The following is an 18,366-nucleotide window of genomic DNA, read 5'->3' on the forward strand; positions in this document are numbered from 1 at the left end:
ATCTCTAACCGTTTCTTCCCTCCTCCTGTTCTATGGCTGCTTTTCTCCCAGTACCTAGATTAGAAAAGGTCAGCCATAATGAGGTGCGAGTCAAAACATGATCAGCAACGCCCTGGATTAACACCACTGCTGTGTGTGTGTCTGTCTGTCTGGTTTTGTGTCTGTATACACGATTGTGTTTGCTGTGTGGCACCCAGTGACTCAAATGAGCCATTAAGGCAACAAAATTAGCACCTGCCAACCATCAATGAACTTACTGATTTTTTTTGGGTGATTTTCATGAAATAAATGGCATCTGTTCTTTGTTTGTGATTCTGCTAATAAGCTTGTGTGTGTGCGCGTGCAGAGCAGGGTATGAGTAACATTCTAGTGTGTTATATCCCAGTATCCCATTTGTTTTTTTTTAGATGAGGAAAATAAAGACACCTACGCATACAACAAAGAGAAAAAAAGGAGAAACAAAGAAAAGAAAAAAACCCAAACAGAAGACCAAAAAATAAAAACATTTCTTTTTAAGCAGTGTAGTTGCTTATACGGTATACATGAGTGTGTGACAGGGTGTGTGTCATTTCGTAGGATGTGATACGTGTCAATCAATAAGTACATTTTAGCGAAAGTATACTTAAAGGAGTAGTTTTAAATGCAGCAAATAGCAGATCTACAAGCTCACAGTGTGCCACGATGCAACACTATTTTGTGCGACACAGTGTAAAATAGCATGAATTAGGGCTTAAGTTGTTAATCAGACTACCGGTAATCAATTTAGTCGATTATGAAAAATAGATTTGACTCTCTTTGCGTTGATTTGTTTATATATATATATATATATAAACAAAAGACAGGACTCAAGACAGTCTCAATTGTGTCACTCCACTGGTCATCAAATTAGGCTTTTTGCGGTGCGTAATTGAAAGAAAATAAGCAATTTTTTGGGTGAACTACTCCTTTAAATGAGTGCATCCAGAAACCGCCAGCAAGTGTACACAACTATGTAAAAGAAGCGTTTTCAGTGGAAATAGAGAGAGTTGTGGAACCGTCGTAAGCTCAGAGCCAGACCAGATTTATGATTTGAAGCGTTGTTGGCTTGTAGATCAGATCAGTTATTTTTGGAACATGACACTACAGAGAGAGCACTCTCACTGTGTGTGTGTGTGTGTGTGTGTGTGTGTGTGTGTGTGTGTGTGTGTGGTTGTGGATGGTTGTGAAAAAGTTAGGTGAGGTGTGTGCATTGAATCGTTTTTTTTTTGCCATTTGCCAGGATAGATTATCTTGCCATGCCCCTGACCCCCCATTTGATTTCAGAACTTTTTTTCAGCCCTCATGAGTTGCAGGTTTGCCATCAGTCACAATTTAGCCAATATTCATTATGTTCTTTATGATAGTTGTTGTAAATTGCATATATGAGTATTATATAGCAAATATCAATATTAACACATGGCAATATAATAAAAAGCTATTCATTGTTTTTGGCCGGTAAAAATTCTGCCTGGCTGGTAAGCCAAAAAGTTAAGTTAAGTTCCTTGTGCCAGTGAATGTTTGCCAGTTTTCGTGTACTTAGACGCAAAAAATGCTGAGCGATTGTATGGTAGTGTAGTCTGTTTGTGGTATTGGTGGTTGGGGGGCTTTTGGAGGGGAAGCAAAGTACAGAAATGCCCTAAATTAGTGCATGTCTTACTCCACTCTGTGTCTGTGTGTGCGCTCTCGTGTGTCTGTGGTTTTAAGTTGGTCTACATGAGTCAGACCCAGCATCAGAGAGTAATGTGAGCTGGGAACTAAACAATGATGTCACTTATTGTCCTCTGACACGTCTATAATTAACACAGGAGGTGTGTATGTATATGTGTGTGCACGACTGCATGCAACTGTGCACGTGTGTGGCATTGGTTCGCAGCTGCTGAAAACCAGAGAGGGGGGATCAGACAAAAATAGACAAGAAAGAGGTGGAGAGAGAGGAGGGAAGGAAGACAGACAACTGGAAGAGAGGAGGAAAGCGCTGAGAAGAAGGTCCCACTTTGAACTCACTATCCAGTTGACTGCCTCCAATGTAGCTCACAAGACATGAAGGGAACTATAAAAAATGTTTGGCCCATGTTGTATTTATGCTGTCGCTAATGGTGGAACCTTTCAAAACAGTCACAGTGTGTGAGATGTGTCGGTTTTCTGGTTCAAAAACCAAATTGGACTGCAGTCATTTCATAAAGCCTAGTTCAGACCAAAGACTTGCAATAAGAAGAGACTGCTTTAAGCCCGTTTTATGTTTGTTGTAGGACAGTGTCGCACACCAAAAATAGTGGATCTTTTCATTTTCACTGTTGTCTGATGGAGCATAATGGACCCTTCGCTAAGCCCCACCCACTCCACGCTGTGACTGGTGGTGCGAAGTTAGTCACACCCAGGCCTGGCAGCGCCTGGCAAACTTTTCTTCTCACCCATTGACTTGCATGTTAAATGATGGCTTTTCCCCTTAAAAATAATCGATCATTTCAGGAGCAAGAGCTTCAAAATCTCTTCTAAATCTAGTCAACAAGGCCTGCAGTAGGCTATGCACTGGAAAAATGTGCATGACGTTATTTCAATAAACTAAACACATGGGAAATGTTAGAGGGAGTAATAGCCATGGATACACGACGGTCGACTGTCACGACCGTCATGGATGAACTTCAACCTGGTGTTTGCACTTTCTCCATTTATGGCCCGTACATCTACATAAACGTTCATATTTCAAATATAAAGTGCTTATCCCATGGCCACGGATGTTGCATTTATTTACGGGCTCTCAGAAGTACCCGTATCATCCGTATTGTTCAATAAAAAGCATTTTAATCTGATCGGTGGCCATTTCTCCATGCGCTTTCAATTGAGTGACCCTATCGGTTTGTAGGTGTATTGCACTCTGATACATTATGAGAAAATGGCCACTGATCGGATTAAAATTATTTTTATTGAACAATACAGAATATACGGGTACTTTTTAGAGTCCCGTGCATAATTTTAACATCCGTGGCCATGGGGTAAGCCCTTTTTATTTGAAATCTGAACGTTTATATAGATGTACGGACCATAAATGGAGAAAGTGCAAACACCAGGTTAAAGTTGATCCATGACTGTAACAGGAGTTTTCATGTACCGCAGGGTTAGACTGCAGTAGCAGTTAATAAATAGACGAACAAATGAATTAATATACTTTAACGTGCGGAAACCGAAACAGCCAGTGCTGTGATTCTGAATTTTGTTACGATTACGGTGATTAGTAGCCTATTATTGACACCACCTGGGCGAGTGAGTCGTGTCGTGTAACTTTCTTGACGTTAAGCTGTGTATGTGTTCAACAACACAGCCATTCAGCTTTGCAGTTTAAGTGCAGATTTCAGCTTTGAAAAAGCAGCCTCCAACGGGTTTGGGTACGTGGTTCATAGTCACCATTGCGTTATCGTGGTATTCCTATTCTTCTTAAGTTCTTGCTATTATGTTGCAAATGATTGTGTGTGTGTGTGCGGGCGAAATCACATTGACAGCTATGGCAGGTGACGAAAGCTTGCCAGACCTATGCCAGGCTAACAACGGTTGCTAAGATGGCATTGGACAATCGCTTTTGGGGTGGGGTTTAGCGAAGGGTCCATTAAGCATTAGAATATTGCAGAGAAAAATTGCTTAGGATGAACAAATTCCAAAATTGATATTATAGTCTGACTGAGTCATGAGCAATAAACAAAAGTTCAGTGCTTTCTTTTTTTTTTACCACTGCTATGGTGGAGGTCCATCCATGTCTGAGTTTCAGGCGGCTATCAGTAATGTTATTTCCTGTTTTTGTGGGCCTCTATAACTGAGATGTATAAAATCACGGCCTTGCCTTGTTACAGGACAGGATGCTGGAATGAACGTCTCTGAGAAGAATTAATCTTTAGAAATGTACACTTGCTACGCTAGCTCATTTGGTTATTGTTTGACTTCTATGCACAGGTCATGGCACACTATGATGTGTTAAGCTCATAGAAATCATGGTTGAGCTTGTTAGCTTAGCTGCCAAGTTGGCTGCAAGTATAGCAGTCATGTACCCTTAGCTGGCAGTAGTGCTGGGCTATATGATGTAAAAGAATCGTCATGATGCTAATGTCCAATTTTCAATATGTTTCCATCTTGTCACGTTTTCTCTAAACTTCCATGGCTTTTGAACATCACAGGAAGCCCCAGAGTGAGACATTTTCATTTACACGGTTGAAATGTGAAATGAAAAATGCACATACATTTTTTCTGTATCATTCATTACAATATGTATGATTTTGGAGAATTTGATGTACACTACCCAGCTCTAGCTGAACTGAACTATTTCTGGTCGTGTATTTGATGGTCAGCAGCGCTTCATTCTAAAACATGATCTCCTGGTGGAGATAATGATAGTTTGACCAGATATGAAAAGAATAGCAGAGACAACCAGGAAGTGGTTTAGCTCGTGGCCTGTAGTTTTTCAAACCACTAAGAGTCATCTGGCCTATGTGTGCATCCCAAAACCGAGGGCATTGGGTTTTTTGTTATACTCTCCTACCCCTTGTTAACTTGGATACAACTTGGATGCAAACATCAGAAGATGGATATCTATTTTATTTTATTTAGATCAACAAGGAAAAACAAGGCAAAACTGTCACTCAACGCGGGCTCCAGACTAACTTTTTTCACCACTGTCACAGAATTTGAACAGTCCCAAAGCAAATGTAAAGCAGTCCCAAATATATTGTATATCTTTTATTTCTCTAGTAGTTATTATTATTATTATGTATTTACTTCATTTACTGGTGACATTTCCTTTCTATTTTTATGTTGTGATTTGTGGCAGCGGGAGTAGGAGGGGCTGTGTGGGTGTCATACATGGTAAAGATTTATCATGCATGAGTATATTACGGTAATCAAACGTGTGTGCACATTGTTTTGGTTGGGAGAGTTGGACCCGTGGCTGACGGAGAGATTTATTTGAGACGAGTTGACCTGTTACTGAGTTCTCATTAACAGGTACTGTTATTATTGTACCATACTTAGTCGGTTAGAAAGTGTCTACATAAAGACACTTTATAACAAAAAATGTATAGGAGTTATAATATGCTGTTCCGCTGAACTTATAAGGCATTATGACCAGGACTTATAATACTTCATAAACCTTGTTCTAAGTTGTTATGCATAATTATAAACATTTATAACTAGTGTTATGAAGCCCAAAAGTGTATTATAATGCGATAGACCCGACCTTTTAGTGTTATCCGCAACTTCAGCTCTATATACTTCATTGTTCGACGAATAGCAAAAATAAGCCGATCTACAAGCTCAAACCTGTTGCTATGCGATTCATCATTAGCTTGTAGACTTGCTGTTTTTGAAAGTGCTCAACATAAGACTTGAGTGTGGATCTCTTTATACAACACCCATGGAGGTACTACGTTGCGCGTCCTGATTAGAGGGCAGAGGAAGGGAGAAGAGATGAACATAAAGACTGTCCACATACTGAACCTACAGTACAGTTCCAAAAGCTCATTGACATAAATAGAAATATACAAATGCTTTGGGGTACAATTATATTTTGAATTTCAGTCTGTTACTGGCCCATTCATTAGGAGACAAGGGTTTGAGCATTTCCCATATAGCCACCCACTCCAAAAAAACATTATTTCCACTGGTGGTTAGTAAGGTTTCTATCTGTAACTGTACAACTAAATGTGCTGTTTTCGCAACTGTGGTTAAGGCACAAGTGCTGACTTCCTGAAAGCCTGTTTGTCATTCTATACATGTCTGCATAATGGGACATGGGTGTTTGCGCCGGCACCTTTCACCATTCATTCAGAGGAATTGTAGAGATGGAGCCAAGCAACAACTGTAATAATTTAGAGCTGAGGGACAGATCGGAGTATAGGAAATAGAGGTTCTCAGAATGATGGAAGACTTTATTTTGAAGGGGCCCATATATACTGTACCTAGAACACTAACAACATGCATATCTCTGCTGTCCGGCAGAGACCAGCTGACTCCAAAATGTTCATTTTTCAGGAAATTAAAAAAAGTGGAGTTAGGAGGTTTTGTTCATCATTGATAAGAACAGCTGAATGGACCTCCAAGCTCTCTATGAGATTGGGGGTCAAAAGGGGGTGGGGCCTGGAGTCAGCAAAACCAGCTAACTCCGGTGGAGTTAGCTGGTTTAGCAGAACGTTTGAGGATCCAATGGAGTTAGCTGGTTTTGTCAGAAGCATTTTTTTTTAGCTTTTCATTGGTTCAATACTTTTTTTTTTTTACCAACACACAGATGTAAAGGGTGTTCAATGGCCCTGATTTATGAAAAAAAAAAAGCAATTGCGTCAAAAGGGAGTTAGCTGGTTTCTGCCGGACAGCAACGATATGCAACTGATGGCGTGGCATTTGAACAACAAATGCCGAATAGAAGGAATGGCGACAGGCTGCATCTCAGTCATAGAGTCTGAGACATATGGCTTGACTTCTGCCCAAAGGCCAAGGGCTGAAGTAACAAATGGCCACCGTTGACCCTTGACATGAAATACAGTAATGTCATGTGTGGCCCAAACGTTGTACCACCTGTACCACTTTCTGTGTTTTAAAGTAAAAACAAAAACACTTTTAGGAGCAATGCTGTTGTGCAGACTTTTATCATTTAAAAAAAAAAAAAAATGTTATTATAATTGTTAATGATCAACACTTTATTTGAGTTCTACTTTTAGCAGAACAAATAAACATATCATAAAAATAAATATTCAAAGGGAATGAAAGTAAGAAAAATTACAAACAACATTATACAAATATATATGCATAATTGCATATACTGTAAATATGAGAACACAGAAATACAGACTTTTATCCTTTTAAACTGTTACTGTGTCCAACACCAGAGACAAATTGGATGTTGCCAACCCACTTCTGAAATAAAATAAAGTAATACCTTTCTCTGAAGATGCTAATGTCACTGTCACATTTGTATTATCATAAGATGCAATATCTGAAAATAACTAGTAAAATGAACTTAAATTAAATCAACAAACTGTAATACATTTTACAAATGGACATTAGCTATTTCAAGTGTAATGTCAAAGATAACATTTATTAGGGCTCTGCAAATGCTGGAGCCATAGCGTTATCATTGTCTGTGTGTCTGCCCGTCCAAACAGTTTGTTCTTGTGTCCGCTAGGTCAGCTTCAGTTTTGCTGTTTATTATAAGGCATGATATCTCAAATCATCAGACCAAATAAAATATTGAATCACTGCGAGCGTTTTTGAAGACTGAAAGCTTTTGTGGAGCGCCTAATTGGGCCCACACAAGCCCTACATTTGGAAGCCAGGCTAGAGCAAGGCAGTCGTGTGTCAGGGTGCCCTGTCTGCTGGACAAATACGATTTTGAATGGTCACATTATGTGTCATTTCAGATGGAGGGATCCTCCAAATGTAATGAATACACTTCTCATTCCATCTCTCTCCCACTCAAACACATCATGTCTCTCCCCTTCTTCTTCACATCCCATCTCTCTCTCACCTTTTCTCCTAAGCCACAAATATAACGGGTCAGGCATTGCAAATCTAGACATCTTCCTTTCCTTCATTAATAAAAGACTAATCTTGCCCATTACACCATGCACCATCAGCATGGGCTTGTGAGGAGGCAGGGAGACCTTGCGTGTTACCATCTGGAGCCAGACAGAAACACACAGACACACAAGATCACGGTTTACCATGTCGTCTCCCATGAGCCAACAGATGGTGAAGGCTTGCTCAACACGTCGCAGTGTCTCTGCAAACTCAACAGAGAAGAAAGGAAGGAGAGAGAGAAAATGTCCTTTACACTGTGCAGTAACTGAATTTCACTGGCCTCCTGGCTCTCTCTTTGGTGTCAAATCTCCTGCAGAGGTGTGTGTGCATACATGCATGCATGTGAGAGCCTGTGCCTGTGTGTGAGTGTGAGACTATGTTTGCGTCTCGTCACCCTGGAGCCGGTCATCCCCTCTTCTGACCCTGAGCCCTGTCACCTGTCCGCTCAAATCACACACACACACACACACACACACACACACACACACACACACACACACACACACACACACACACACACACACACACACACACACACACACACACACACACACACACACACACACACAATTGCTGTGACCCAGTCCTAGAGTTGAAACCCTATCGCCGTTGCTCTCCATGCAAAAACATTCCGACCCAGCACAGTTTTGTTTTATGCGTGTGAGAGAAAGATGGCTTCATCAAGGCAACGTATACTGTACATTAGCAGCACTGCTGTTGAATGACTTGATGTGATACTGGCATTGACTGAAGCCTAATTTATACACGTGCCGGAGTAGTGCACTGAAAATACCCGATCTACAAGCTCACAACGAGTCACATCGCGACGTGTTGTGAGCTTGTACATAGGCTATTTTCGGCGCTCAACATGGCGTGCAACCATGAATAAATCAGGCATAACTGTGCTTAGGGCACAATGCAGTCATCTGCTCTCACTGTTTGGGTTCAAACCCAGGTCAGACACATTCAGGCAGCTATGTAAGTATTGGGACAGCATTGGGATTTTTTTTCTCCCACTCTCTGTTGACTCATTCTAGTGTAATAGAACTTTCATGTCAACAGAGGAACACAAGATGTAGAGTAACTGTAAGCTTTCGAGTACAGGTCATTGCGGGTCACAACAAGCTGACTAGCAGCTAGTGTCCGTTCGCCTGGTAGCGTCCCAATGCACTGATAGGAATCACGTTTCTCCTCTGCCTGGCTTATTTTGTGTCGGCTGATTTTTGGCATACATGGATGGACCTTTATTGATCCAGAGGGAAATTTAGTAGTCATAGCAGCTCCGCAGTAAGGATGAAGTGAAGATACAGGTAAGGGTAGAGAACAAGTACAGAATAAGTAGTAGGGTAACTATTAAATTACTTTTAAAGGGTAAAATTAAAATAGGATGACAATATCAAAGACAATATAAAAGACTTAACATCCGACCTGGCTTTCTGTACCTCGGCTAGTCAGGTGTGCATAATGTATAAGCTATCAGTAGATAAAGATAGAGCCATAGGTATCATGTGCAAAAGGTATCTTTTTTGCAACAGACACAGTCAAAAAGAAGTGTGCTGTGGTCTGAAATAGGTGGAAAAATGCGGCGGTAGGAAAGGCTGTCGCTGCTTGTGTGAATTGGGTTTTCGAGTCAGTTTCTTTCCCCTTCAAAGCTGTGGAGTGATCACCTTCAGTCTAACATTACCAGTAAGACCTCATCAAAACTGTCACCCGATCCAAACAGTCTTCATCTGTCAACAGTCAAGCCATTAGTTCAGATTTCACATCCCCTGTTCTGCGGTCACACTGGTTCTTCCCGCGGCGGTGAAATGAAATCAGTCTACATGGACCAGGAACATGCTGTGTGCGTTTGAGGAAGTTCCTTTTTTTTCTATTGAACCCAGCTTAACCTTGTCAGGACCTTTCATCCTCCCCTATCTCTGTCTGTCTCATGCGTTTTGTGCAACTTTCCACCTAATTAAAGGAAATGTCAAACTTTTGGCCAGAAATTTCTTTGATAATAGTACAAGCATTTGGGGATAAATAATAAGTTAAAGCTGTAATCCATAACTCTGTTGAGTGAATGAAAGTTATGAAACATCACTTTGTTGTTTTATAGTTGGTAAAAAATCAATATATCCTATTAGCCTTTGCCCAAATGTATTAGCTCAGCACTAGACATTTGGTCCAGATAGGACATGAAAGTTATAGATTGCACCTTTTGAACTAAAAACTAATATAGTTTGGGCCTATCAGTACATTTACTCGTATATGGGAGGCTCAGATCTCTTTGTTGACACTACCTGCCTTTATGAGAGTGTCTTATTCATGTTTTATTGAATCTGTTTTATCCGTCTCTTATATTTGCTGGTTTGTGTCACTTACCCTGAAAAACAGTGATGGATTAGAAGGAATTGTCAGGATGTGCAATGAAATTGCAGGCACAAATCTAAAAGACCTCACCAAAGTGCACAAAGTCAGAGCTACAAAGAAGGCCCAGTCAGTGCTTACTGATGCTAGTCACCGCTTGTTCACTGTGTTAAGGTGGCTTCTGTCTGGTTCTTCTATATAATCTGCAAAGATGCAGGACAAATAGTTTTAAGAACGAATTAGTCCCTGCTGCCTTTTAACCACTCTTAATTGACCGAGGTCTCCCAGGGGTCTATCGTTGACCCTCTCATTTTTTACACTGTATCTCTTTGACAAAAATAGAGATCTATAAGCTCAAAACACAATACGTTGTGAGCATGTAGATCATATATTTCGGCTATTTTTGTTAAATGTTTTACGGTTTTTGCCTAATGTTTACTTTGTGTATTGTTTGTCTGTTGATTGGAGTGTGTTGCTTGTTGATGATGCTTGTATGTATTTATTTATGTCGTGGCTTGGCAACAAATTGGTTCATAAAGTTGAAGTTGACCTCCCTTTCCCCTTATCCGCTCCTCAGGACACCAAGTCCAGCCGTCCCAGCATGCCACGCTGTCGGAACTCAGTCGCTACGACGGCGGACGACCAACCCCACATCGGTAACTACCGGTTACTGAAGACCATCGGTAAAGGCAACTTCGCCAAGGTCAAACTGGCACGACACGTCCTCACCGGCAAAGAGGTAGACACACACACACACACACACACACACACACACACACACACACACACACACACACACACACACACACACACACACACACACACACACATAGCGTGCAACAGTTATTATTAATAAAATAATTGATTAATAATTGATCACTATTTTTCATTACAGGCAAAATGCTTTAAATGTCAGTGTGTTGATATATATGAAAAGATTACAAAATAAATGCTTCTCGATTAATCAAAAAAGTAATCGATAGAATAATTGCTAAGAAAATAATTGATACTGTAGAGTGTAGACAGTTGCAGCCCTACACATACACACACGCGTGCGCACACACTTTCTTTCTAATGTGGAATTCTCCCCATGTGTCTTACCAGCAGTGGAACTCGTAGCCCTTCGTTTTGGTTTTCTGTTGTTTGTTATAAGAGGCTGCAGGGTTGTGTTTAACCAGAGACTGTGCGGGGGCTGGATCCAAGTAGAGGGAGAGTGAAAATAGAAAGTGTTTATTCTGAGTGTCAACTCTAGTTTCCAAAACCAAAACGACGCAGTGGAGTGTGGACACGAATTCATCTTTTATCTGTGAGCGACGCGAGAGATGAAAATCCCACAGCCCGTTGTGAATTGTGGCTGTGACTGTGAATTGAGTGCGTGTGTTTTGGGAGGCGCCTCTCTGTTGCTGGCAGCGCCACAAGGCATCATGGTCATTACAGCAGAGTCATGAACGACAAAGGCAACTGTCTACGCCACTGGTTCTCAAAGTGGGGTCTGGGGACCTCCAGAGGCTCGTGAGGGGTTCCCAGCTAAATGAGGAACAGTTTAAATACTTAAGCCCTATTTTATACTTTGTCTATTCGAAAATAGCAAGCTCACAACGCGAGCTTGTCGATGGGATGTTTTTGAAGAATCTTGGACAAATGTTGACAAATCTTCTCTTTTGGGGGTCCCTGGCACAAAATCTTTTCAGATGGGGTTCTGCGGCCAAATCCATATCAATTTGGGGGTCGTTGACATGACGATATTTGAGAAACACTTGCCTACACCAGGCATGCAACAAGTGAAATGCCTCCGCTTGACTAGTAAGCCTCAGCAATTGAGTGAAGTCATGCATCCGTAGTGTATACATTGTGAATGTCATGTAGTTTCATATAGGGCTGAGCCATAATGGAGAAAATCAAATGCAACAATATTTTTGACCAATACCTCAATATCAATATTGTTAGGATAATATAAATTATTATTTTCCCCCAAAGTATTGACAAATAGCACTACAAGTTCTCTGTGACCTCCTTTGAGCTTGTAGATCTGCTGATAGTTCTACAGTTTTGTATTTCTTTGACAATTTGCCAAATGTCTTAACTCATTGAGTGCCATTCACGTGTTTCACGTCTTTTACCGCTATGGTACAACGTGCCAATCACGTGTTTCACGTGTTTTTGAAAAAAAAAATAGAATTACATTTTTTTGTTCAGAAGCCAGATATCATTATCTGAAGATTTGCAGCTCCATCCACTCCTTGTTTAACTTATAACTGAAAAAGACCGTATCTCGCTTCCAAAGCACTTTTTTTTTACTTTGAAAAAAAAAAAAAAAAAAAAAATCGCACTGGCCAGAAATAGCCAGAAATAATTTGGGCATTCAATGAGTTAAGTATTAAATAAGGCTTATATGATTTAAACCAGGAAAAGACAACACTTTCGCCTAGGCATGTAATGATTTATCGTAAATCGATTTAAATCGATTCAAACTAGTGACGATTTAAATCGATTTAATAAAAAATGAATCGCGATGCAAAAAATAGCCAGAAGAAAATGTTTTACTTGCAGAGTGATGTATTACTTTACCTGGGTTACATCTTCTCATAGTTGTACTTGAATGTTGACATGAAATAATAATGCCGTTTAGTGTTTCATTAGCGGGAGCGTGAAAAAATCAAAATACAGCTTGTAGTGACGGTAATCAACACACGTTGAAAGACTAGGATAAAGATACCAAGGATTCAACAGTGATGTCACTGTTATGCAACACAGAAGTAGCACGGACGTTGTACGCCATTATTTTCGAAGCTGGTTATAAAGATACCAAGGATTCGTCAGTGATGTCACTGAGTTTTAAGTCATTTGGTAAAATTGCTACTGTATTGAAAAGAGGATGAGAGAAAACACAGTATTGTAAAAAAGAGAGAGAAAAAAGAGAAGAAAATACTGGATTTGTGTAAGAGAAATAATAATGACAAAAAGGTTTTTCGTCATTTATCTGGAAAATAATTTTGTGTTTAAAAAATTGTGAAAACTCGTATCGTCAACCTAATATTGTGATTTGAATCGTATCGTGAGTTGAGTGAATCGTTACATGCCTACTTATAATGATATTACGATATCCCAAATCCCAGAAGATATCTTGTCTCATATCATGATATCGAAATAATATTGATATACTGCCCAGCCCTAGCTCCACTTGATAGTAAGCCTCAGCAATCGAATGGAGTCATACGTTCAATGCGCGGTGTTAATCCCATGTACTTGCATATCATCTCAAAAATAGCAAAAGTAGCAGATCTACAAGCTCAACAACATAACTTTTTTTTGTGTGTTTCTAAATGTATTGATTTAGTTAGTCAATATTTTGACATGTCATAATCGTCAAATATTCAGATTTGGTGTAAAGGGAAAATGGAGGGCACCAAGTACAGACCCCTGGGGGATCCCGGTCAGCAAAGTATAGGATTTAAGTGGTTAATTGACAGTACAAAGAGACATATAGAGAGATAATTCATTGGTCAATTCCAGATGGTGTCTATAATGGCAAACTAAAACACTGTAACCAAGTTCACCTTATCTATTGTAGCCTACCCAAAAGGCTTTTTATTTTATTAAAGGTAGGGTAAGTGATTTACTTTGGATAAAATAAGTGTTATATAGCTCTATATTCTGATCATAGTACTCATTGCTATAGAGTGTTTGTTCAGTAAAAGGAGTCTCCCATGCCTCTCCAGCTCTTTAATAAACCGAAAATGCATTTTCAGTGCTCTCTCCTGATTGGCTTAAAATGTGTCACCTACCTGAAAATGTACTAACTATATTCTCTTTACTAAAGAGCTGTAGAGACCCCTGTGACCGAACAAACGCTCTGTAGCAATGATTACTATCAGAATATAGTACTTTAACCTTTTTAACAAAAAAAATCATTTTACCAAAAAATATCACTTACCCTACCTGATTTAATATGCTAGGTAATCATTAATGTAGCTCCAGTTAATACAATTGGGTGGGAAAAAAAGAGTAAAATGAATCAGTAATACAATGATTTTGTTTTAGATGCTTGTTTGTGAGCAATTTTAAATGTAAGGGGCACTGATTGATTGACACATTGATCGTATGTCGCCAAATCATTATCATATTGTGGCAAAATGTGTGATATCTGAAAATATCGAATCATTATCTGAAGACTCATTAAGGTATGCTATCGTGATGAAGCCAGGTATTTATATCTCTAGTTATCAGGATAGGGGGGGGGGGGGGGTCTCCCACTGATGTGCCCTAAGTCCCACACATCTGCCTGTTTGTTATTGAATGGTTGTTGGTGAGAGGGAGTAGCTGAAATAAGTCCAGTGAGCTGGGCGGACTGTCCCTGTAACCACTTAACCCCTATAAACTTCAGTTGGCTGTACCCAGGGGTCTATACTTGGTCCCTTACTTCTTTGCTCTTTACACCAAATCTCTTTTCCAATAATGGCTGATCTACAAGCTAACAATGGGTCGCCAGACTTTGCCACTGGGCGCGTTGTGAGCTTGTATTTAATATTATTTTTGGCGAATGTTTGTCTGTTTTCGGCAAGCCAGTTAATATACATGTCCAAAAATAGAGACTAGGGTTCATGTGTTTATGCCTTATTTTCATTCTTAAAAATGGCGAAAATAACCACTCTTCAAATTAACTACATTTCGCAACACAACGCATTGTGAGGTTGTAGATCTGCTATTTCTGCATTTTTTTAAAGAATGCATACATGCAACAAACACACACACATAAAACGATTACATTTAAAAAGAATGTTTGATTTGGAAATCTGCATTTTCTTTTCTTAATTTCACCTATAATGACATGTAATGCCCAAAACAGGTATCATGCCAGGTAGAAAGAGGTTATTATGTGTGCTCCTTTCTCACTGCTGTCTGTCTGTGGATCGAATAGCTCAGTCGGTAAAGTGCTGGTAATGTGCCAGCCTGAGTCCCAAAGGTCAAGGGTTCGATACCTGTCAATGGCCATGGTTTGAAGTGTCCATGAGTGAGGTTGGGCTGTCTGTGTGACGCTCGGGCCAACTCCCCTGTTTCTATTCCGTTTGACTGTGTTTTTGTGTGATGGGTGGGCGGGCTCTGTCAATGTGTGACAGCTCTGTGCCCGACACGCCGATAACGTTCCACGTGACTCCCCAGCACACACACACACACACACACACACACACACACACACACACACACACACACACACACACACACACACACACACACACACACACACACACACACACACACTCTTGAGCACAAAGAGAAAACAAGGGTGAGGGTAGGCAGAGGGCATGAGGGAGACTGTAACACAATGTGCATAGCCACAGACAGAGAGAGGAAAGAGAAAGGAAAAACAAATAGGAGAGAAAGCAGGATACCTCTGTTTCTCTCTCTTTTTATGTTCCTCGTGTTCCCTCTCTTGCCCATGTCCACTGTTGGATTATGAACCATAGTGTAGACCTTTATTATTGCGTGATTATAAGCCATTTCTCAGCTGTGTGTGTGTGTGAGAGGGAGAATGCGCACACCCATTCAAATGTGTGCACACAGCCGTTATGTAACCCTTGCCCACTGTGATTGTGCGTTTATGACTTGCCGCTCCCTAGATTGTGTGCGCTTCTCAGAACTGCACTTTGTGTCCATATAGGTGTCACTGTTTGTGACAGGTCCTAATAACACACACATACTTGTCTTGTAGTGGCACATTACTTGGTGTCCATACGTGTGTGTGTGTGTGTGTGTGTGTGTGTGTGTGTGTGTGTGTGTGTGTGTGTGTGTGTGTGTGTTTTTAACTGTAGTTATGTGTCCCAACAGCGAGTCATAGAGATTACAGTGAAATGAACTGCACATAAATGAATGAATGAATGTTCAACAGCCAGGCACAGAGCATATATTTGAATGAATTGACATGAGTGAGGGAATTAATGTATACCGGCCAAGGCACAGAGCATGCAGTGAAATAAATTGACATGAACAAATGAATTTTCTGTCTGTTTCCAGGTGGCTGTAAAGATAATTGATAAAACCCAGCTCAACTCCTCCAGCTTGCAGAAGGTAGGCATTTATTTTCTTTGTTTCTTTCTTTCTTTTAATTTCAATTAAACTATTTATCTTTCTTTCACACACTGTTCAAACCACAGTCCCCCCCAATGACTTCTCAGAAGTCATTTTCAAGTGGCCTTCCCCGTCTCTTCTCTTCCCTCTCTCTTTCTATCTGTCTGTCCTTCTCCCTTCTCTCTCTCCCTCCCTCAATCTCTCTCTGAAGTGGTCTAGATTTCAGAGAGTTTTAATTACAGGAAACAAGCTGCAATTACTTCCTTTCATGGCAGCAGGGTGGGGCCTGTCCACTTAAACACACACACACACACACACACACACACACACACACACACACACACACACACACGCGCGCGCGAAACATACACTGAACTGAACACACACACGCCCCAGGACAGGCATAAGACGGCATATACACATTTGTGTCTCAAGATATCTACTCATACACTGCACACACGTCACACCCACACACACAATGACGTAGTGTGCACACACTCTCCCATCTAAATACGACGCTGTTGCCGCACAAATGTGACACACACAATTACACACGCCCTTTATCGGGCGTGCTCACAAGCACATGCAAAGTATATGTCCCCTGCAAAGGCACACTCCCACTTCATTTTTTTGTAATCAATTGTTTTTATTATGATATCAGCGATATAATTATGTTTAAATGAATACATTTTCAACAAAAATACAAACACATACACAACTTGAAAACAACACAGAAGGTTAAATAAAATAATAAAAATAAAAATAATGATAAACCCACCCACCCCTACCAGGACCAACAATGTCTCAAAGTGCAAGGGCCAAACACCATGCCTATACCTATGCAAGGTCACATCACTGTGTACAACACTTAAACCAATCCCTTAAGTGACGTTAGACCACATATCAATGTTCCTCTCACTTGCTCCATGTAACCTCGCCGTTGACAGTTCTAAATAAACAATATCTAGAAATGTTAAAGCCCATTGGCGAAATGTTGGGGTATTAGGAGGTTTCCACCTCATAGCTACCATCTTTTTCACACTCCCACTTCATAAATGTGATATAGAATGCACACACGCATACATGCACTGCACATACGCTACATGTACAACAGGTATGTATGTGTGTATACAAAAGCAAATTGTATTGATGTACGTTAATCTAAAGATGAGATGAGAATGTTCGTACACACACACACACACACACACACTCACTCACTCACTCACTCACTCACTCACTCACTCACTCTCTCTCTCACACAATCTGAAAAGTGCATATTGTGTGTCTTTACCCCCTGACAGCTCTTCCGCGAAGTGAGAATCATGAAGCTGTTGAACCACCCCAACATAGGTGAGTTCCTCTCACTTGTTGTCTTTCTCTGGCGTGCACCTCTCTCTCTCACTCACTCACTCACTCACTCTCTCTCTCTCACTCTCACTCTCACTCTCTCACTCTCTCCCTTAATCTCTCACCCTTGTTATCTCTCTCTCTCACACTCTTGTTCTCTCACTCACTCGCTCTCTCTCTATCTCGAGTTCTCTCTCTTCTTTCGCTCTCTCATTCTCAATCTTTTGCGCTCTTGTTCTCATCATCCAATGAGAACTCTCCCCATCATAGACCCCCTCCGCCAAGCCTTTCAAATTACAATATGTGACATTTTGTGTTTCAAGGTTAGCCGCTCAGCTGAACTGATAATGATGTCTCCCTCTCTCATTCTCTCTTTCTCTCTCTCTGTCTCTCTTGTTTGCTGCACCCATCCTCTCATTCTACCTCTTCTCGCCCTGTCTTTGCCTCTCACACCTTTCCCCTGTCTTCTATTTTCACTCCCCTCCTCTCTCCTTTTCTCCCCTCCTTTCTTTTTCCTCCTCCCTCTCTTTTACCCTGGCTTCGACTTTTTTTTTACCTCCTGCTTCATCTGACTTCTCTTCCCTTCTTTCCCTCCCTCCATTCCTGTCCCTCTGTCCCTCCCTCTCTTCCACCACCAGTCAAATTATTTGAGGTAATCGAGACGGAGAAGACTTTGTACCTGGTGATGGAGTACGCAAGTGGAGGTAAGTGTGTGTCACAGTTAAATCCTTCCCCAGACATCATTGGCTCAATGTGGTTTAACCACATGAACCCTAGCGTCCCTATTCTAGGCATGTCATAATATGTTATAATATTCTGTGAAAATAGGCAAACATTCGGCTAAAATCTACATTTGCAAAATCTACATCTTCACTGTGGGCTATTTTCACCAAAGAGATTCGGTGTAGAGGGGAAAAAGGAGGGGACCAAGTATAGACCCCTGTGGGACCCCGTCAATGAAGTATATAGGGTTTTAGTGGCTAAATCCTTTTGGCTCAGTGTGGTTTAAGGTGAGGGTTAATGCAGTCCTGT

At 40.7% G+C, this 18,366-nt stretch overlaps 1 protein-coding gene across 7 annotated transcripts in view; it reads left to right on the forward strand.

Annotated features, from left to right (window-relative positions):
- The window catches only part of mark2b (MAP/microtubule affinity-regulating kinase 2b), an 80,481-nt gene that overhangs the window by 12,415 nt on the left and 49,700 nt on the right, over nt 1-18,366 (forward strand). For all 7 annotated transcript variants that reach the window (XM_084043086.1, XM_084043087.1, XM_084043090.1 and 4 more), the window contains exons 2-5: nt 10,499-10,660; nt 15,934-15,987; nt 17,289-17,337; nt 17,973-18,038. In XM_084043086.1, coding sequence (XP_083899212.1) covers nt 10,499-10,660; nt 15,934-15,987; nt 17,289-17,337; nt 17,973-18,038 — 331 coding nt within the window. The remainder of the gene's footprint in view (nt 1-10,498; nt 10,661-15,933; nt 15,988-17,288; nt 17,338-17,972; nt 18,039-18,366) is intronic.

This window comes from Gymnoscopelus microlampas, assembly GCF_963454915.1.
Source record: "Gymnoscopelus microlampas genome assembly, chromosome: 19".
NCBI classification, from domain to species: Eukaryota; Metazoa; Chordata; class Actinopteri; order Myctophiformes; family Myctophidae; genus Gymnoscopelus; species Gymnoscopelus microlampas.